The sequence below is a fragment of the Oryzias latipes genome, chromosome 13 (genome assembly GCF_053564925.1).
Source record: "Oryzias latipes strain Hd-rR chromosome 13, Olatipes_Hd-rR_3.1".
Lineage (NCBI taxonomy): Eukaryota > Metazoa > Chordata > Actinopteri > Beloniformes > Adrianichthyidae > Oryzias > Oryzias latipes.
Window position 1 is genome coordinate 14398556 of NC_136249.1, and position 21827 is coordinate 14420382.

A 21827-nucleotide genomic window follows, 5' to 3' on the forward strand; every position below is an offset into this window, starting at 1 on the left:
TATATATATATATATATATATATATATATATATATATATATATATATATATATATATATATATATATATATTCTCACATCTAGTCCATTTCAAAATAAGACCCGGGCAATAAACAGCTACGCACTGCCAGTTATCAGATACCCTGCAGGAATAATAAGATGGCCAAAGGAAGAGATACAGACCACGGATGTTAAGACACGAAAGCTCCTCACCGTGCATGGAGGGTTCCACCCCAAATCCAGCACCCTGAGACTGTATGCTAGCTGCAAGGATGGAGGCCGAGGACTATTGAGCGTAGAAGCCACTATCCAGGATAAAACATCCAAGATGCATGAATACATCAAGCTCAAGGCCCCAACTGACAGTGTGCTCAGTGAATGTCTCAGGCAATGGAGAGCAGAGGATACAGTGCTGGAGGACAGATCCTCATGGGAGGACAAACCCCTGCATGGGATGTACCACCGGACCATAACTGAAATGGCTGATATCAAGAAGTCCTACCAAAGGCTAGAAAGGGCTGGCCTACAGGACAGCACTGAAGCGCTCATCCAAGTAGCTCAGGAAAAAGCCCTGAGCACCAGAGCAATAGAGGCTCAGATCTACCACACCAGACAAGACCCAAGGTGTAGGCTGTGCAAAGAGGCGCCTGAAACAATCCAGCATATAACTGCAGGGTGTAAGATGCTGGCAGGGAAAGCATACATGGAGTATGCTGAAATAATACACAGGAACATGTGTGCAGAATATGAACTGGAAACCCCAAGGTCAAAATTGGAAACTCCTCCGAAGGTGGTAGAGAATGAGAGGGCAAAGATCCTGTCGGACTTCCAGATCCAGACTGATAGGATGGTAATGGCGAACCAACCAGACATTGTAGTGGTGGATAAAGAACAGAGGAAAGCCGTTGTGGTGGATGTGGCAGTGCTAAGCGATGGGAACATCAGGAAGAAGGAACACGAGAAACTGGAGAAATACCAGGGACTCAGAGAAGAACTGGAGAAAGCCTGGAAAGTGAAGGTGACAGTGGTGCCTGTGGTAATTAGAGCACTCGGGGCAGTAACCCCCAAGCTGGAGGAGTGGCTACAACAGATACCTGGAAAGACCTCAGACCTCTCAGTCCAGAAAAGCTCAGTGTTAGGAACAGCTAAGATACTGCGCAAGACCCTCAAGCTCCCAGGCCTCTGGTAGAGGACCCGAGCTTGGAGGAGAAACCAATCGCGGAGGGTGAGAGGGGCGTTTTTTATTATTTATATATATATATTATTATTATTATTATTATTATTATTATTATTATTATTATTTTATTATCATTAAAGCACTGAGTCTTTTTCCCATTTAATTATATATATTTTTGGTATATACCAGGGGTCTGTGACCTTCAACACTACAAAAGCCATTCAGGAGAATTTCTCTCTAACCACAACCCAATAGGAGCCAAAACACAACTTCACCCTATAAAAAACAAAAATGATAAATATAAATGAAACATTGTTTTAAGATATAAATACATATTTTTAAATATTGTGAATTAATAATAGACAGTCCGCTTTATAATTCAGTACGGCTTAACTATGGATTCTGGTTGTGCTTACTGACCTCAATTTGATTTTCTGTGGTACACGGAGCTCAAAAATGTGTCAAAAAGCTGCAACACTTGATAGAGAATTATGGGTACTGTAGTCTGAAGCCTGGCAGAGTGACACATGTCACATTTGTCAATGACTTTAATAAGTTTGACTTATTTGACTGTTTTGTTTCACTTGACCTTCCATTTAGTCCAAAAATTTTAATATCTTCATTCTAAAATTAAAAACATGTTAATATTCTTTAACAATAAAGGAGGGGTCCAAGAGCCCCATGTGGCTCTGAAGCTTTAGGCTGCAAACCCCTGGTATAGATGGTTTTAATCAAAAAAGGACATTTAGTTCTTTATAAGAAGAATTAATATTAGATGGATTTATTTTTGAACTGAAGATGTAAATAATAAAGATCGTAAATAGAAGTACGATGAATGATATTCAAAGTTCAAAAAGAGGCTTTGGATAAACAAATTTGGTTCCTTTTCTTTTCCCATAAACAAAAGAAATTTAAAAAAGTTTCCAAGTTTTTGTGTTTTGTCTCATTTGTAAACTTAGTTTCTTGTAATATTAAATCTCCTTAAAACCTAGATCTATTGAGCAGTAAAACTCTTGCTAAAGGCTGTATCATTAGGAAAAACAGTTGTCAGAAAAGAGCTGCAGTGTCATTTTTAATAAGACTAGACTTCTTTAAAGGACTTGTGGCTCTCAGCTTTAGGTTCAGAAGTATGTTTAGTTTTTGTGTCTCTAAGAAAACCTGGTTTCATGTCAGCAGAAGAGGAACAAATACTGCACCGTAACATAGTAATGTTTTTTTTCTTTCATCCACACCTCCCTGACTGTCTCATCCTCATGTAAATTTACTAAATTTTGTTGTTTTTTCTCTGTCTCCCCATAGTTCAAGGAGCTGCAGGCTCGGAGGGAGGCTGCAGAACGGAGGAAGTTCCCTTTGGAGAGGAGGCTGAAGGAGCACATCATTGGGCAGGAGGGGGCTATCAATACTGTGGCTTCAGGTAAATGCATGAATATACACTCACCTCAGTGGATACAACCTGAGGAGCATGTCAATCCCCCCTTCTCCTTTGGTTTTTTCCTTGTCTGTCCTTCCTCCTCTGCCTCCCCTTTTCCCTGCAGCAGTGGGCGGGCTCAGACAGACTGGCGGAGCTGTAATTGGTTAATTGTGATGAATGAGCTGTCTGTCACTCGTACACAGGTGCTGTGTGTGTGTTTGTGTGTGTGTGTGTGTGTGTGTGGTTTTGTGTGACAGCTGAAGAGGCAAAGCTTGGAGCCGCCAGTTAACACGATTACAGAGAGAGGAGACGTACTACAGACCCTCCTCCTCCTACTCTGTGCCCTCCATCTTTCTGTCTTCCATGTTTTTCCTCCTCTCTTCTTCTGCACCACCTTGACATTCATCTCACCAGCTTCCAAACATTTCTGTCTTTCCTTAATGCTTTTCGTGGCCTCCTGAACATTGTCCCTCTGAGCTACCAGGTCATAGGATAAAACAAGGAAAACAGGAAGCAAAAGAAGCTGCATGTGATGGGAAACGAGTGAGAAAGCTTTAAAAAGGTAGCCACAGATAGGGGGGGGGGAGTAAAATGATCTGTGAACCATTGACAGAAAGACGGAGAGCGGGTGGAGGCTATAGAAAGGAGGAGGCTGGATGAGTTAGAGCACAATAACGCAGAAGACGGTAAGAAGCCAATATTCCAGCAGGCATCCATGGAGGCCACGCACCGTATTGATCTGCAGATGAGAGAGTGGTTTTACAGCTTTGTGAGCTCTTTTTATGAAGCCTGACAAGCTCTGCTCAGATTTGTGAAAGTAATAACTTATTCCTAAAATTGGAAACGGTCATTACAACCTGCAGTAAGAACAACTTTCACTTGTGTGAGCATCATCAAAGCAGAAACCGCTGATATGGAAACGCTGGGAAGCGTAGAGATTCTCAATTCTGATTTCACCCATGACAACCCAGACTCCTTTTTCCTAAAACATTAAATGGGATATACCACAGAACAAGTGGATCACAGAACGTATTCTGCTGTTTTACTGTTAAACTAATGTCACCATGGGTTCTTGTGAGTTAAGGTGGTATGTTGTTATTTTAAATGTATCTGGTAATTCTTATGTTCAGTCTTTACATTCTGTTTTTATGCATTGAAGAAAAAAGCTTAATTTTTGTTTTGTTTTTAAAACTTAGTATCTCCAAATAAACTACACTTATTACGTTTTTCTTTTAAAAAGAAAATGTTTGGCGAGTTCATCCAACTTCTTACCAGGCAGCAAATCATTTTTTGAAACAGTTGATGTCATTTGGGGGTTTTGTGCTTGGTAACTATTGTGTAAAGCAGTACAAATCTCCAACAGAAGCTCAACTTCTGCATTTTCACTTTAAACATATGTTTTCCAGTAAAAATCTCCAGCTGCAGGTGTGTTTTTTCTTCATCTGCTGCTTTGAAAACATACAATTCTCTGCATGCAGACCCGTGAGCGAACATCTCACCAGCTTCTGTGCAAAAACAGACCTCCTAGAAGTAAGTCAACCATTACTACAATGTAAATAAAATAAAATAAAATAAAAAATTTAAAAAACTGCCAAGATGATGAGAAAAATGGTCTTACCTTATTTTCAGAATCCAATTCTAGTCACTGAGACATTTTTTCTTAAACTAAGATTATTTTGCTATTAAAAAAATTTCGGGAGTGCTTTAGAATAAGATTCCTTAATAAACTACTTATAAACTACTTATACTTACTTACGTATTAAGCTGCTTATGAAGACATTTATTAGTATCCCCTGTTAACATCCTGAGGTGTCCATGTTGACTGTTAGGTCTGTTATAATCCATAAAAAGCTGAAGCCAAATGAACCAAGCTGTCAAAGAGAAAACAGGGAGAGGAAATAAAATAAAGAAAACAGGAAGTAGAGACTCTTAATAAGGAGATGACAGAGGAGAACAGGATGTGAGGATAAGCTGAAAGAAAAACTGCTTGGGAAAGGGGAAAGGGTTGTGTAACTGAATGCATATTGATCAGGCTGAATGATGATTGAGTCATAATTGATGAGGGAAATTCTTACCAAGTGTGAATGCAAGGCAGCGGAAGTGGTCTCATTAATTCCCCCTCACTGTATGTTAGGATGGGTGTAGTGGTTACCGCTCTCACCTCACAGCGAGAAGGCCCTGGTTGGAAGCCTAGCAGAGACCTTTCTGTGTGGAGTTTTCCTCGTGCAGGTGTGGATTTTATCCAGGCACTCCGGTTTCCTCCCATGGGTTTCATGGGTTAATTGGTGACTCTAAAATGTGCGGTTGTGTGACGGACTAGCGACCAGTTCTGGGTGGCCCACCTTCAACGGTAAGCTGGACCCTAGAACGGATTCTGCAGGTTCTGAAGATGGATGGATAGACTGATGTTGGCAAGGATCTGTCATAAAAAAGTTCAGAGAAGCATCTTTGAAGACATTACCGTTACAGTTTAAAAAAAGGCACGCTGGATCCTTTTTCCATATTTACTTCTTTATGTTTTTGCACATCATTTACAATCTTTTTCTGATTTTCTTATCAAATCTTCTCACCTGGACCAAGTCTTTTTCCAGGTTCATTAAAGAAAACAAAATATTCTTAAAAACCCCACTCTGATTGTGTTTTGGGTGTTTTTAACATGGTCTTGTGGCATTTTTCTGATAATAGAGGACATGTAAAAACAAATTACGATTCACATGTATTTTCTGAGTATTTTTTATTTAAATCGTGACCAAAAATGCTGCTTAAAAAAGAGTGGATCTGTCCCGTTCACAATTTCTAATGAACTACTGCTGCTCTGCAGAAACTATGTCCTAAAAATCGACAGCTGATTTTGGTTTAAAACAGCATAATCATAGTTAACAGACCACTGGAAACGCTTTAAAAATAAATCAAAAGTTGAGTGGGTCTTTAAAACAAACGTTTTTAAGTGTTTTCTGCTTGTTCACTGACTGCTGCTTCAGTGCGTCAGTGTGGATTATGACTGGAATATCTGCCTGAGATATTTGCAGGTCAAAGATGAGGAAAACAAATTAAAAGTCTTTGATGTGTTTCCGTGTCTTGAACAGCTGTTTCCACGGTAACTCCTCATGATAAACAGCTGGCCTACAGCAAGACCCACACACAAACACTCACACAGAGAGCAGAAATACATAAAACCCATCAGAAGACCAACACAAACACACACACGCACACAGCATGAAGGTTAGATTGATCCAGGTTTAGCTCTCAGGGCTAAGAGTTATTGAAGAGAATCATCCCTGCGTAATCATGTTAGAGCCAACCAGACCTGCCTGAAACACAACGCCCCAATGGTGTGTGTGTGTGTCTGTGTGAGTCTGTTTGTGTGAGTGAGGAGGCAAACTTTCATTTGTTTCGCCTCCCCTTTCCTTCCTTCTTGCTGTCAGGGACCTTTCAGAAATGTCAGCGTGCCCTTCTGTCAAAGTCAGTCCCAATCAGCCCAAACCGACAGGAACGCAGAAGGTTACGCCGTCATTCATGCAGCCATGGAAGGAGCAGATGGAGCTGTGGAGCCTCCTCTTGTCACTATTCATCTCCGGGTCCATCTCTGACACGCTCATTTGTTTCTCTGCCTCATTCTCTGTCTCCTTATCTCCATCACTGGCTTTCCTCTCCTTATCTCCTTCCAGGTCTTTACTCCTCTTTCCTCTCCCTTATCTTTTGTTCCTCCTCCTGCTTCCTGCGTCTCCTCTTCCTCTCCTGCTAAACGTTTTCTCATTATCAGTCGTTAGCAGCGGACTTAACACTTGTGTAACGCATGTTTGGTGTTTTTACTCGACAAAGGCGGTTTTTAGGAGAAGAGTTTCAGCCTATTGTCATTGGAGGATGCTGCAGCTGTGGTTTCTCCAGATTTTGAGGGAGTTGTCATTATTTTCAGCAGAGAACTTCTGGCGGCCTCATCCTGTGGTTGACACAAATGTAATAAAGGGATATTGTGGTCACGTATTTCAAGGCCATAAAGCTCGTTTACCTGAATGGCTCATGCAGGAACATTTTGTCCATTATCTGCTGGAGCCTTCAACCTCAAAAGGATAACATGTCACATTAAATGTAGGAGAGTGTTGGGGTAATTTGAAGTCTCTTGACTGTTGGTGGAAACTCAATCTCTGAAGCTTGGCGTAGAAACCGCACAGAGCAGCCAGCGGGCGTCTGCTGAAGGCAGCAGGACCAGCACCCATGCATCTGGGACTCCGGTTGGGCTCCCAGCTTCTCTTTTAGAGGACGGTGCCTCTTCCGGCGGTGGTCGAATGCACCGCTCCTCTTCCTCAGATCATCCTCATCATCTGGTCTTTGTGTCTTCATAGGAGTTTGGTTGCTGGGGTGATGGCAGAGGGAGGGAGGCACTCCTTTTTAAGAGTGTGTGTCTGTGTGTGAGGCTACAATCTATGCTAAACTGATTTCAGCATGGCCGCGCCAGAGAGGCTAACACAATTACAGCTGGCTAATGGCCCCACTGACTGAGGGGGAGGAGAGGCATTGTGGGTAGCTTTCAGGAGGTCTCTCATCTTGCTTTCCTGCTCTCTTTTTCTTTTTTCCCCCCTCATTTATTCCGGCAGATGACCCTTTTCTCATCCCTAATTTTTTTACTATCATGATTGTTCGAAACTTCTCCACCGCCGCCATGCCACCTTTGTTCACTTCAGTGAAACTTTGAGTACTTGGTGGAAAAGCAGAGTCAACAAACGTAATGGGTTCTCTGTCTGTGTGTTTTACAGCCATCAGGAGGAAGGAAAACGGCTGGTACGATGAAGAGCATCCTCTCGTGTTTCTCTTCCTCGGCTCTTCGGGAATCGGTAACTCGTCTCACGTTTTAGCTCTTCTCACTTTAGCTTCTGTTATTGTATCAGAAAGGAACAAAACAATTGTAAAAAGTGTTTTTCATTCTCCTCTTTAACCCAAATAATAAGATAAAATTCAATGGAGTTCTTCCTGAAAGGTGCAGTTGTTCCTCTGTGATGCTAAAAAAGTATAAACTTTACAGAAACATGTTCCTCAGACATTTCAACAATGTATATGCAAACTGGACTGAGTGACCCCTCCCCCCTGGCGTTCCAAACAGGAAGTACCCGCTGGCTCCAAGAAGCCAAATTCCCAAAGATTTCGACAGAAATCTCAGTCATTCTATTTGTCAGAATAACCATTCTGGCTCTGATATCTTTTTTAAAGATGTTCTTAATAATCCTCTTTTTTCTGAATATTTCTTCTGTAGTTCAGGTTATTCAATTTATAAACTGACCCATCAAATACTTCACGGTGGTGTCTGGGGGCCACCACGTCCAGCATTCAGAATGATTGATTGACAGATTTCGAGTAGCCCGCTTTCAAGCGGTACTGACAATTTCTGGCTCCAGCGTTGCGGTGTCCATGACACTTACTTCCTGCTCCAACCAGGTGACATCACACTCACTCTGTCCAGTTCTCATATACAGTCCATCTATGATATTGAAACAATGCACCCTTGGGCTCCAATCATTTGACTGTTAGTGTATATAGTGCTGGGCTGCTGTTGTACTGTATACAGAGAAACATATTTGTCTTGTTTGCTCATTTCATGCTAAAATTATTGAAAAACATAATAAACCAAGTAAAAGGAAAAATTAACATAAAAGAGCACAAAGTATGAATAAAAAATCAAAGCAAAAAATAATAACTGTCACATATAATCTTAGAGATGCGAGTGAAAGGGAAGTGCTTTGAACTGATGGCTCCAAAACATTTTTGCCCACTTTTCTGTCCATTGCTGACTCCTGTTAAAGGAAGTTAAGGTCTAGTTTTATTTGACAGCTCAATATAAATCCATTTGTTTTTCCACAGCTAGTCCTGACAGAGCAACACAGTGATGTAGTATTTGAACCCACGTTTTTTCTTTTTTTACATCTCTGCAGAGATGGAGTTTGCGAACTCACTCTGAAGCATTTTTCTGTTTGTTTTCCTGCTGTTTTGTCCAGTCGCAAACAACGTTTAATGTCTTTAAAGAGACTCAGTAGAGAAATCAGCTGCTTTTTAAATCAATTGATGTTGAGTAATGAACATAAATAGTGCATTGATGCTCTGATTGCACGTTCTGGAAAAATGGCTGTAATTCTTTAGCATCTTGAAATAAGTTCAGCCTCAAAACACAATGTCAGGTTTATTTTTTTGTGCTTTCTGCTGATCTGTGGTTCTGGTTTGTCCACACAAAATCATTCTTTATCATGCGATAAAACTCCACTATTTTTCTGCAGCTCAGACTTTGTGGATTCACTCGCAGATGTATACTTTTATTCTTAAAAAACAAAAACAAAACAAAAACATCTGCATGCACGTTTGATGGGCTGAATCCTGATGTGTGGTTAGTCATTAAAGTAAATGTCAAAGGTAACTACTTAAAAACGATATGTTGTATGTTTAAGGAAAATTTGCAGTTCTATTGATTATTATTTTACAGTTGGGCTGTGAAAACCAAATCTCTTCCCATCAGATTTGACGAACTTTGACTAGAATAGTTTAGAGAAAAGCCTGAACATCCTGAAGCTGCAGCACGGACTGAAAGTTCTGATGTGGAGGCACAGCATGGAGCTCACAAACAGAGAAAGATGCTGAAATGACAGGTCAGGGAGACGGATGAGGGGGAGGCGGCGTTCATATCCTCAGTTCCCCCTCAGCAACAAACCGTGGCCACGAGACATCAATATTAAACACGGCAACAAGACGCGCGCCATCGTACCCAAATGCATGCCAAGCACAAGACATCAATATCCCATGTGAGCATTTATATGCAGAATATTTTACAGACCGCAATAATCTGGAGAGATGATCGAAAGAAGGGTAGAGAGACACGCTGGGATTTGGACCAGCACTCAGCCAGGAGACGAAGGAGCTACGTCAAAAAATGATTCCATGAAAAGTTTGATTGATTTCCTCTTTTTGTCTGGTCTTATTCACAGGAAAGACGGAGTTGGCCAAACAGGTGGCACGCTACATGCACAAGGACATCAAGAAGGTATCTGAGAGCAATCAGAAAGGAAGAAAAAGCTGGTCTTGTTCCGGGTTAACCTGTGGTGTTGTTGCAGGGTTTCATCCGCATGGACATGTCCGAGTTCCAAGAAAAACACGAGGTAAGTGCCTCTAAACTTGATCCAAATGCTGTACCTGCGTCCAGCCTCACTTCAGTCCCAGTCATGCATTTGAGGGCTTCACCCAAACCCATTCACTTCAGCTTCTGGAGCTGCGGGTGTCACGCAGAATTCATACTGCTTATGGATTCACAATTGAGGCAAAAACCAAAACGAATGTTTAGTTTTTGGCTTTTTTATACTGTTTATGAAGCTTTGATGATAAATGAATTTAATCAGAGATTTAAAATTGCTTTCTATTGCCGTGCTAAAGAAGAGCGTCCAATCATTTTGGTTTCGTGAACAAACTGTGTGTCAACGGCTCTCAGATGACTGCAGTGAGAATCAGCAGAAGGGAGGCTTTGAAGTCCCCCTTCGATCATCTTTGATACATTTTCAAAGAGTTCCCAGTGGTCTTTTAATTATGATTATGCCATGTTTAGCCAAAATAAAAATAAAAAAAACCTAGGACATAGGTCATTAGATATTCACCTCTGAGTTGTGTGCCATACTGTTGGCGCAGAGCAACCCTGACCCTCTTCCCCTCTTTATTGCTGAAAGCTCTTCGTTTACATGCTCTTTTGCTAGCTTACAGCCCCTCAAACTCACAACCTAAAGTTACTGGTGCAACTAAAATGCTGAGAGGTGTTAAAGCCATCCAGCTGTACAGTTTTGATTCAGATGAAATATCAGACGAGGAAAACAAAGACGTACATGGATCTATTTGTCTACAAGTAGATGCATCAGAATGGAGCGGAGCAGGGAGCTTGTACCCTGCCCAGTGTATTTTCTACCTCACTTAATCTTCTTTATATATGTCCACTGTTACCAGAGATTAGCCACAAGAACATTTTAAAAATAACAAAAGTACAATTTTTTTGGACAGTTTCTGTCATAGCTGTGAGTGTAAAGAGGTCCCGTCTTTTATGGAAACAAAAGCAGTAAATACGTGCAGCTGCATGGAAGTTTCAGCCTTCTCTGCCCCACAATCCTGCTGAATTTCTCAATCAGGCGTGTCCAATCAATCTCATTATTATGGGGACAGCATGGAGTAAATCGAGAAGAACTGGAAACCAGGAGTGATAGTAGACCTGGAGCATTGACTGTGTATGAGAACTGGACTGAGTGACCCCTGCCCCTGGTGTTCCAAACAGGAAGTACCTGCTGGCTCCAAGAAGCCAAAATCCCATAAACTTCTATAGAGAAATAAACAGCTGTTACTGAGTAATTCGATTTATCAGAATAACCATTCTTCATCTAACATCTTTTTTAACATGTTCTTGATTATCCTCTTTTTTTTCAATATACTTTTTTTCTGTAGTTATTTAAGATATAAACTGACCAATCAGATGCTTCAATAAAAGTAGGTGGTGCCTGCTGGCCCTCACGTCTAACTCTCAAAACGTTTGATTGACAGATTGGACGTCTGGCTCCACACATGGCGGCATCCATTTTGGAGAAAAATAAATTACTGACTGAATTGACTTCATTTGGTTGGAGCTGAAAGTAAACCATTTCCTGTGGATGATGTCACACTCACTCAGTCCAGTTCTCATTTACAGTCAATGATGTGGAGGAGCAGGACCAGGCAGGCATGTTTGATAGGTTCATAAAGACAGACTGCACGGTTAGTGTGATTGCTAGTTAAATTCCTGCGTGATTTGGATGACCAGCATCCATCCTCCCGTCCCTACTAGGTGGCAAAGTTCATTGGCTCTCCTCCGGGATACGTTGGACACGAGGAAGGGGGTCAGCTGACCAAACTGCTGAGGGCATGTCCCAACGCTGTTGTTCTGTTCGACGAAGTGGACAAGGCCCACCCTGACGTGCTCACCATCATGCTGCAGCTGTTTGACGAGGTGTGGACTCTCAAACCCTTGTACTTCAAGGCGGCCACATCAGCAGTTTATCAAGCTGACCTCTCTACATTATCTCTCAGGGGCGACTAACCGACGGCAAAGGGAAGACCATCGAATGCAAGGATGCCATCTTCATCATGACATCCAATGTTGCAAGTGAGGAGATTGCCCAGCATGCACTGCAGCTCCGACAAGAAGCTGAGGAGGTTAGCCGCAGGAAGCTGGCTGACAACCTTGGTGAGAAAAACGCCTAAATCTCAGCGTCGCACAATGAAAGAAACGTTTTCTGACGTGTTTTTTTCCTTCCCAGAGGACGTGCAGAAAGGCGATGACGTCAAAATCTCCAGACAGTTCAAAGAATCCGTTATTCAGCCGATCCTCAAGGTACGGCATTCGATGAACCCTTTCACACTGGAAACTGTTCTGCAGGTGACGCTCTCTCACCTTTCACCCCCCAGGCTCATTTCCGGAGGGACGAGTTTCTGGGCCGAATCAACGAAATTGTATACTTCCTGCCGTTCTGTCACTCCGAGCTGCTGCAGCTCGTCGGCAAGGAGCTCAGCTTCTGGGCCAAGAAGGTTTGATGACTGTCCATTAGAGTTCAAGGGTCACTAACCCTCTAGAAACCAAGAACTTACTTAATGGGTATCAAATCATGTGAAAGCCTACCAGCTTGACACAACCCCCTAAAATAACAAAATCAAATATAAAGTGTTCCCTCGTTTATCGCAGGCGTTTGTTCTAAAAATTACCTGACAAAATCCGATAAGTAGGATAAAAGATGAGTTTTACAGGCTGTGAAACTCCTCACTACACACTTTGTACACGTTTCTCAGACAGACATGAACATTTTCACATTGCTCTCATTCAAACTCTCAAAGTTCAAACCTTCATTGAAAAATAAGACCAGTTTTATGGAATGAGAACAAAGATCTGATCAAAGATTTATGTCGATTTGTCAAGCTGAAAGCATTTTTTAAAAGAGACGCAGCACAGAGGAGATTGATTGACAATGGTACACAGTCTATTATCAAACAGAATGCAATGCACTGTAAAATAAAAAATAAAAAAAACAAACGTGCAAAATTGCACAAAAGATGCCAAAGATTACTTTTGCACGTCCATTCATATATAAATTTTCTGAACCCGCTATATCCCTTCCGGGGTCAAGGGGTTGCTGGAGCCTTTCCCCGCTACTGTTGGGCGAAGGTGGGAAACACCGTGGACAGGTCGCCAGTCTGTCGCAGGGCCACAATCAGTCCCCACACATCTAGGAAACTTTAGAGTCACCAATGAATCTAAGAAGCATGTTTTTAGACTTGGGGAAGAAGCCGGAGAGCCCAGAGAAAACCTACACATGCAAACCCCACACAGAAAGGTCCCAGATGGGATTCGAACAAGTTCCTACTCCCTGTGAGGCCACTACATTGACGTGCAGCCCCACTTCTACATTTCATTATAAAAATTGTCCTGTTTTCATAATTCACGAGCACACCCTTTTAACAAGTCAGGGACTATGTTAAACTATGTTTTAAAAAAGGTTACACAATATTTCAGAAAAATCCACACAAAGAAAAAAGTATTTTACGATCTTTCATATTCCTAACTACTCAGTGTTTTATCAGGGCCTGTTTGGATGAACAAAGAGCTGATATCCTGGAGATGGGAAATGTTTTTAGATCAGTGAATGATTAATGAGGGCAATTTCCCACGGCACACCTGACCATCTCCCACGGCACACTGGTTGAAAAACACTGAACTAGTCGACAGTGAGTGCACTCTTCTGTTCACAGAGGCAAACTGAAGACATCATCAGTAAAGGACTCCTAACAGTCCCAGAAAAAACCAGCTCCACTCTTCGATCATTACACGTTGTATAGATCAGGATGTGCGTTTCTTTTATCTGTAGGCAGAGGATGGGGGCATGTTTCTTCTGAAGTAGGCCTCCAAAGCTGCACAGGCGGAGTGGGACTCAGTCGTCTCACCCTGCAGCCGCTGAGCGCTGCAGAAACACACACAGATCAATACTGTTACTCGCTATAATCTGATTACACTGTTTAACATGTTGTGCCCTCATCAATATTGAATTATTAATATTACAGCTGGTGTCCTGACAAACAACTTGGCCTCTGCAGGCGGCGTGTTTCAGCAGCTTCTGCCGTCACCTTGCTGTTGGTTAACGTTAAGGCTGCGGTTGCTGTTGGTTAACGTTAAGGCTGCGGTTGCTGTTAGTTAACGTTAAGGCTGCGGTTGCCGTTGTTTCCAAGGGTGATGCCACGTCCGACAGCACAAATGTCGTTATCGCTGAATCCCCAAAAGCCGTTGGTTTGTAATCAGAATTAAACGCTTGGCGCCGTCCGCATCGCCATAGGTACATCCGTAGCAAAACGTTGCGATTTATTTATTGAACCGAGTGTTGACACAAGTAGCTAAATGAGCCACTCGGAACACAACTATTGACTGGCGTTTGATTAAAATGCATTAAGGGCTTGTTGATTAGCGCCGGTGGCCATGCTGCCTGACAGAACCTCCTCTCTCTGCTGCTGCATTCGTCTCTGTCACTCCTGTGGGTTTAGATGCCTTCTGTTAATGTCTCTGTCTCCTCGCCACCAGGCAAAGCAGCGCCACGACATCACCCTTCAGTGGGACCAGCCGGTGCTGGACCTGTTGGCGGGAGGTTACAACCTGCACTATGGAGCTCGGTCCATCAAACATGAGGTATGGAACCTGCAGCAGCTGGGTGTTTGTTTGTTTTTTTGAGGAGTTCAAATTCTCTTTTTAGTTTTGAAGGTCTAACTTTAAAAAAAAGCATCTCTGATGAAATACTCGTGGAGATGGCTGAGAGGTGAAGAAAGTCTCAGACTCCAAACATCCCAGCAGGCCTTTCACATCCATTCATAAAGGGGGTTGACCCGTAGGGGGGCTGCACGTTGTAGGGTTGTCTGGGCCCCTGGGAGTGTTGTAGAGAGAACTTTATTATTTTCGTCCCTGAATGAAAACATGAAACTGTACCATAACTGTAGATAAATGGGCGGAGCGTCCATGACGTCACATGGTCAAATTGAGTCTATTTAAGACCAGCTATTAGTCGTCATCTTAAGATGCTAAAGAACTGTGGTTTCTGTGAAGGTAGACAGTAATCTGGAGAAAAATGGACCGAATTCTTCTCAAGTAAGAGCTGAGCATTTCTCTCAGTATTATCCCCCGATTAGAGCTGGATGTAACAGACATCCTTTACCTATGCTGAATCATCTGAGAAAGCACAGTTTATCCTTTCACAATAAAGATTAAAGAACCACTCCAATCATCTTTTGATCCGTTGTCAAAGTTTTCCCAGTGGTCTTTTAATTATGATGGTGCAGTTTTTAACCAAAACCAAACAATCGTGTCGTTTTCTAGGACATAGTTTCTGCTGAGCGGCTGGAGCTCATTGGAAATTCACCTCTGATCTGGACTGTTGGCGCGGAGCAAACCCACCCCCCCACCCCCCTATCTGTCCCTGTAGTTTGGGGCTCGGAAGCAAAGAGCTTGTGGCCCAACCAGCTTATTTTCTACATCACAAATATAGTCTTTTTCCAGCTGGATTATTTCATCTGCTCCTGATTCACAACGATTTGTATAAAGAAATACAGTTTTAATCTTAATCGTCTTTATATATGTCCTCCATCTTGAGAGAAAAGGCCACAAAAACATTCAAAACACCAGAAAACACAATCGTCATTTGCGTGGGTCTTAAAAAGAGCCTTTGGGCTAATTCTGGCGCATTGCAGCTATGCTTTTACTGTGGACTGTCCCCGTTAAATAAATAAATGTGGATTTTGTTGACTGGGAAACTGATGAGATTTGGGCCCTCATGCTTCATTTTTCTTTGTTTTTCTCCTAATGGTTTATTAAATCCTGTTTTGTGTTTGGTGGATTTCTGCTTTTCCTCTAGTTTCAGGCTTTGATTGTCAGAGCTGTTTTATGTTAGTCATTCCTCAGTATTTAAAATTGCGGTTTTCCTCCCAGTCCAGTTTTCCTGGATTTTTTTTTTCTTCTTCTCATTTTTGGCATAAATGCTTCTTGTCTGTCACTGAGCTTGTCATTCACATTTAGAACCTCCAGGACCGCTGTTCCTGGCCGCTCTGACGGGAAGTCTTTCTGTTCCTCCATGTCACAAAAAACTTTATTTTTAGGGATTTTTTACAGGCCTTTTTAAACTAAAACTGAAACAACTTAAAGTCAGTAAAATATATGCAGCTCTGCTCTGTGTGTCTGTGGGGTGGCAGGTGGGGGGCTTCAGATGTTAAATGAAAAGATTTAGGTCAGAAATCCTTGTCTCTTCATCACATCTTTACCATCTTCTACTCTTTTTTTTGAGATTTTAGAGAATATTTTTACAAATATCCTAAACCAGTCTTCTTCAGACATCACGGTACGCAGAGGCCGTCTCCTGCAGTGTGTCTTTCTGTATAAACACTAACCACAGTGTTTCATCCCACAGGTGGAGCGGCGGGTTGTCAACCAGTTAGCTGCAGCGTACGAGCAAGAGCTGCTGCCCAAAGGATGCACACTGCGTCTGTCGGTGCATTCGGATGGTCAGGAGGAGTGCGGCGCCCCCAGTCTGCGGCTAGAGGTGCTGGGAGAAGATCATTCATCCAGAATGCTTGACATCCGCCCACCGCTTAGTCCTGAACACTGACCTGCAGCACAGCACTCTGACCTCATCGCAAACATTTCAAATAAAAGTTCCTCTGAAGGCAGAACGTCGTGGTGTCCCTAATTCATGCTTCAAACAAGCTGCGGGTCTGACTAACATTTGGATCACTTTTGCTGTGGATGTCATCTCTGTTACACACTGATAAGGTTCATAATGTAAAACACTGAGTATTTATAAGTAGAAGAAATTCGAGTATAGAGGAAGAAGGGTTTAATGATTCCTCATTTCCTGTTTTTCACATGATAGAGATTTTATGTTTCACATGTAAACACAACAATCTTCATTTAATGGCATATTTCCATCAGAAAACCATCAAATTCTGCTTGATGTTCTTCATTTTGCTGTCTTAATGCTAAGAGAACCAAACATTTGTTGCATCAGGAATGTATGAAGACCATGTTCCGCTGGGACGGAGCAACATTTCCGTTCTTGTTTTCCGGCCTCCTTTGCTGTAAATAAAGCCGTCACAAAGCAAAAGGAGATTCCTCTGGTGTGTTTTTTGTTCTGCCTGCTCTGACACTGCTGATGGATGTGTGTGTGGGAGAAACCAGTTTCTGGGTGGGAATTCTTCAACAAAAACACTTGTGCACCCCATGAACCAACATGACAGAGGAATTCTGCCCCATGACGGAGGTCAGAGTCGGACACCGGAAGGGAATGCAGCCGAATTCCCTGCAGGAATGTCTTCTCCACATAAAGAAATTAGCATTAGCAAATGTGCTTTCGCTCTCCCTGTGCTGTCTGTGACCTTTCCAGGGAGTTCCAGTTTAATGGAGGTTTCTGAAGTTTTGAGGCAGAATAACGTCCCCCGAAACTCAAACTGCAGGATTTTTCATTCTTTTGTCTCCTGTTTCAATTACCCCACAGCTTCCCAGGTAAAACGGGCTTTTCTACACAGATGTGTGAAGTCTGAGCTGTCAAGAACCTGAAACTTCATCCTCGGGAAGCAGATGAAGATAACGGTGACGAGCACCAGACAAACTGAAGGGCTGTATCTGCATAGCAGACCAGGTTTGGCTCAGGTACCTTCAGGCTTATTCTTCCTCATGTGACCCTCAATCTACACTTTATGGTTTTGGGAAGTCCAATTGATGTGTGTGTGTGTGTGTGTGTCCGCGTGCGTGTGCGTATCCACTTACCCTCCCTGCAGAAGAAGACAAGAATAAGAAGAGGAGGAGAAAGAGGAGAGGCTCTTAGTCTGTATGTCAGGCTATTTCTGACTGCTACCATTTCTCTGATTAGATTATGGAGAAACAGAAACCTGGCCCTCCATCGTCTTAACCTCCTTCTTCCTCCATCTCCCTGCATTTTATTCCCCCACTCCCCCAGCTCTCCTCCACCTTTTCCTCTCCATCTGTCTGTTCTCCCCTTTCCTCCTGCTGCATGACTTTCAGGACCATGAGTTTACTGGATTTCTTGTGAAATCTATCAGAAGAGATGGAGCCAAAAGGCTGCGTGGCTGTGGACCAGCGTGCAGTCCAGCAGGTGGAGGTGCTGAATGATGAACGGCTACAGCCGCGCTCCCATTATCATATCTGTCCCTGCTCTTAACGGAGGATTTTCATCCATGTCCCTCCTCACTCCTCTCCCTCCCGCCCTCCGCCTCTCATTGTGCTCCTCTCAGAGAGGATCGATTTCACCTCCATTACCTCCGTCCACTCAGCCGATCCACGCTTGTGCCGCCGCGCAGCAGCACTCTTCATCGCAGCCTCTTCCTCAGCTTCAGGCCACGCTCATCCTGCGCGTTAACGCACGGACCCTCCGGCCCGCGCGCACCTGATCCACCCCCCACCCCGCGCTCCCAGAGAGAATTATCATAAAAGACAAATAAGGGAGGCCACCAAAAAACACAGCAGCCCGTCCTCCCTTTCTTTTAAAGAAAAGGAACAAATCCATTCCGCCTAATTCGAACCTTGCACGGGGACAGCTCGCGTGGCAGATTGCAGCCTAATTAGTTTAGAAGGAATTTAATTCAATTAACTTTCCACAGCTCCGCGCACCCTGCCGCTGGGCTGCTTTCAGAGCGCGGGGCCAGAGCTGCAGATCTAATTAGCGTGTTTGGAGAGGCTCTCCTGCGCGCGGCCAACCCCTAGCTGCTCCAGCTGTGGCGTGCTCGCGTGCGTGTGTGTGCGTGGTCTCCCGGGAGCTGGTTTTTATCCTAAAAAGCTTCTTTTTAAAGTAACATGCCGTTGTCCATTAGGATAATCCAGGTCTGGTAGCGCAGCAGAGATGGACGCAGCATGAATAACCGCAGCTGCTCTGCGTCATGTTCCTCCTGATGGATGCGCGTTCACTTTAACTTAGTGTGGAGTTGTTTACAGATGAGCGTGATGTGGATAGGTTTCATTTTTGAAAGATCCAGACTTTTGGGGTTTTAAAAACATTTTTCTGGTTCCTAGGGGGCCTATTTCAGATTTTGTGTCAGGATTTAGTGCATCTTTTCGCACTATTCTTTAGTCTTTAAGTAAGGTGATTCTGGGAAATGATTTACTGAAATTTTCCCAAGGTTATGGTGAATTTAAAACTCGTCTGTGACGCACGTTTGGCTCTTAAATTTCCAGTTTTATTCATTTTCTTCTCGAAAATAATGCTGTCATCAATATTTAGTTGGTTGTAGAACCATCAAGAGCTTTTATTGCGTATGAGCTCCTGCTGAGGGGAACTTCACGCTCGATGCTGTTCTTCCTCCTCTAAACCACATGGATGCGTCTGGAGCAGGAGAGTCACGGTGCATTCTGGTAATTGAGGGGTTGATGTAAAGGGACACAATGGACGGTACCGATGGGTCCCCAACCACCCCCCTTCCCACCGCATCCTTCATCCATCACCGATCAAATCAAATGTTTGCGCGCCTCCGCCGCTGGAAGGACGCAGACCGATGTTAATGGAAAGATCTGGGAGTTTCTGAATTTATCTTATGATCAATCTTATCGAGCTTAGAGGGAGGGGGGAACCTTAAGAGGGGGGCGATGACACGACACATTTTAGTGACACTCCAGGGAGCCGCCTGCTGCTGGCTGTGACGCAGCACACTTTCTGGCTGGATCTGCAGCAGAAAACAGTCTTGATCCCTCTTAATACAATAAAACCGCTAGTAAATCTGCTGCGAATAATCAACATTTTTATTTAAGTAAATCAGTAGAAACTGCTGATGAGGACGCACGCCGCGCCTGTTCCGTGCGTAATTTACGCACAAATGAACCAATCTTCAATCCAGAAATTAGTTTTAGCTTTTTCTTGCCGCTCTGCGTATGTTTAATTGAAATTGTTTGTCATGATCAAAATATACAAAATACACAAAAATATGTTAATTTATAAATTATATTAAATCCTGATTGTTTACTCCAGAAATGTGTTGTTTTGTTTTACGAATTAGGTTTTGAATTGGATAAAACGTGAATTAACAAAGAATGAAACTGGAATACTCAGAATATGTCCTGTTTTCATTTGTAATTTAACTAATTTCATTTTATTTTCAACAGATTTGGAAGCAGATAATTTATGATTTGATTTGAAGCATTTGAAACAAAGAGTCTACGGCGTATTTCGATGCTCGTTTTACAGAAACGGATGTGATGATTCCCGGCGCAGAAACAGAAGCTGACACGTTAAGGGAGGGGAACGGCCTCTGGACGAGACGTGTGTTTCTTTCAGTTCCGGTGATGGATGGACGGACGGCCTCACTGCCAAGAAGCCAGTCTGGGCCCCCCGCGTTGCTTTGCCTCACCCTTCACTCATCCTTCATCCTGCGTCTGTATACCTGCACCTCTTCGTCTTCCCATTCAGGCCATCCATCATACAGAGGGCGCGCTCTGCGTTTTTGCGCCACTTCTCCTGTCGCGTTCCCTTCCCTCCCTGAGGCCAGTCTGCAGGCTGGTTGGCTTCACCATGCTGAAGTGGAAAAAAATCATGCTGAGATCGAAATTCATCTGAGGAGGGTACTTTTTTAATTTTTCAAATTAAAGCAACAGATAAATAAAACCGTTTGTGTCTTTTAGCACAAATACCTAGTGTTTAAAGGCCTCAACAGAATGCCTTTCTTGGTGCTTTAATGATCTGTTTCAGATAAGATAGTTGAAGATGCTGTTTTTGTCTCCTGGCATTTGATGTTTTAATACTGAACCCATGCGCTCGTGAATGAATAAATGATGTGTGAAAAGGGTGAATTGGTCCTTTTTCTTTTCACTCCATCACGCCTCTGATTAGAAATGGACGTCACGTTTGGCTCCTTCCATCAGGTTTTGACTCTAAACGCACCAGTAGGACCATAATCCCTGCAGTGGGGTCCTCTCCAAAGGTCCCTCGGGAGTCTCTGGGGTGACCATTGTGTCCTCTCCACTGTTGACTCAGACGCCATGAATGCCAAAGCTCAGCGAAACAGTTTCCGTCAAATGAATGTAAAAGTCCAAAGTTAAGCCCTCCATGGAGGAGAGGTCTCCCCCTGCGCCTCCTGCTCCACTATGGGGCGGATTAGCGCCTTGGAAGAGACCACGTCTTTCTTTGAAGGGATTAGGGGTTAAATGCTAAACACTAGGGTCGCTCTTGGTTGCTCTTTTTTAAAAGTAGAGACGGCCTTGAGAGTTTAACTTTGAAACTGTTTAAGTTTCTCGGTAAACTCACCTCTGAACCGAAGCGACGGGAATGAAGGCGCACAGGAGGCTGAGCGGCCTGGGAGCTGACTCTGAGCCCAAAAGGAGAATCTCATTTGGTTTAAAACATGCGTGGGTAACTTCAAGTGACTGTGGGGAAACCTTTTAGATGTTGTGTCCTTTATCCACAGTAAACAGATGTTCTGTAAAACCTCTGTTGATTTGTCAAAAGAAAATGGAAGTGTATATTTTTTAATCTCGAAATGTGGCGTTTATGCGCGACAATAATCCCTGCTATGTGAAATTTGGTGCCATGTTCAGACAGCAGTCCCGCGCCGCCCCGCCGCCTCTCACCAACCACAACCACTGTAAACAAATCTGATTATTACTAAAGTGGGCGAATGCACGCGCGCAAGCACGCGCACGCAGGGTTAATGGCATTAAGGAGCATCATCGCGCGGCCTCCGGTCAGGCAGAGATAAGAGCTCGCATTTGGAACCTTGTTGTGCCATTTTACGCGCGGGCACACAGGCCAAACCAAATTAATTATTTGCGTGCGTACACAACGTAATTTTAGTTTGTGGATTATATTATTCGGTGAAATTTGCTCGCTAATAAAAAGCCCGTTGATTCGATAAACAGGTTACATGAAGCAGTGCTTTTTGTTTTTCAGACAAACACCAGATTTAGACAGAAAGTGATGTCTGCGCGCACCTCTGCATGCGTCTGCGTGCGCCTGCGTGCTCTGATGGCCGTGTGGGATATGACTTATCACATTGCATGACACCGAACAATAAACCTAAACCAATTTCTGGGGCGTCAATGCGTTTATGGGTACCCTGTCGTGGCTGCTCAGTTGTCTCCGCAGCCGCGCGCTTCTCTCTGCAGTCTTATATCAAAGTGACGCTCACTCTGGTGACATCTCAGCAAAAGTGATCGGAATCAAATCACATCTTTTAA

At 43.3% G+C, this 21827-nt stretch overlaps 1 protein-coding gene across 2 annotated transcripts in view; it reads left to right on the forward strand.

Annotated features, from left to right (window-relative positions):
- Positions 1 to 16755, forward strand: part of clpb (ClpB family mitochondrial disaggregase) — a 37668-nt gene extending 20913 nt beyond the window's left edge. Inside the window, exons 7-18 of one of the 2 annotated variants that reach the window (XM_078956504.1) lie at positions 2476 to 2590; positions 7342 to 7419; positions 9553 to 9608; positions 9679 to 9723; positions 11138 to 11213; positions 11283 to 11347; positions 11418 to 11579; positions 11660 to 11816; positions 11890 to 11963; positions 12038 to 12157; positions 14193 to 14297; positions 16063 to 16755. In XM_078956504.1, coding sequence (XP_078812630.1) covers positions 2476 to 2590; positions 7342 to 7419; positions 9553 to 9608; positions 9679 to 9723; positions 11138 to 11213; positions 11283 to 11347; positions 11418 to 11579; positions 11660 to 11816; positions 11890 to 11963; positions 12038 to 12157; positions 14193 to 14297; positions 16063 to 16260 — 1251 coding nt within the window. In that variant the 3' untranslated portion in view covers positions 16261 to 16755. The remainder of the gene's footprint in view (positions 1 to 2475; positions 2591 to 7341; positions 7420 to 9552; positions 9609 to 9678; positions 9724 to 11137; positions 11214 to 11282; positions 11348 to 11417; positions 11580 to 11659; positions 11817 to 11889; positions 11964 to 12037; positions 12158 to 14192; positions 14298 to 16062) is intronic. The other variant, XM_004075755.5, reaches the window with a different exon arrangement.
- Positions 16756 to 21827: the final 5072 nt, after the last annotated feature.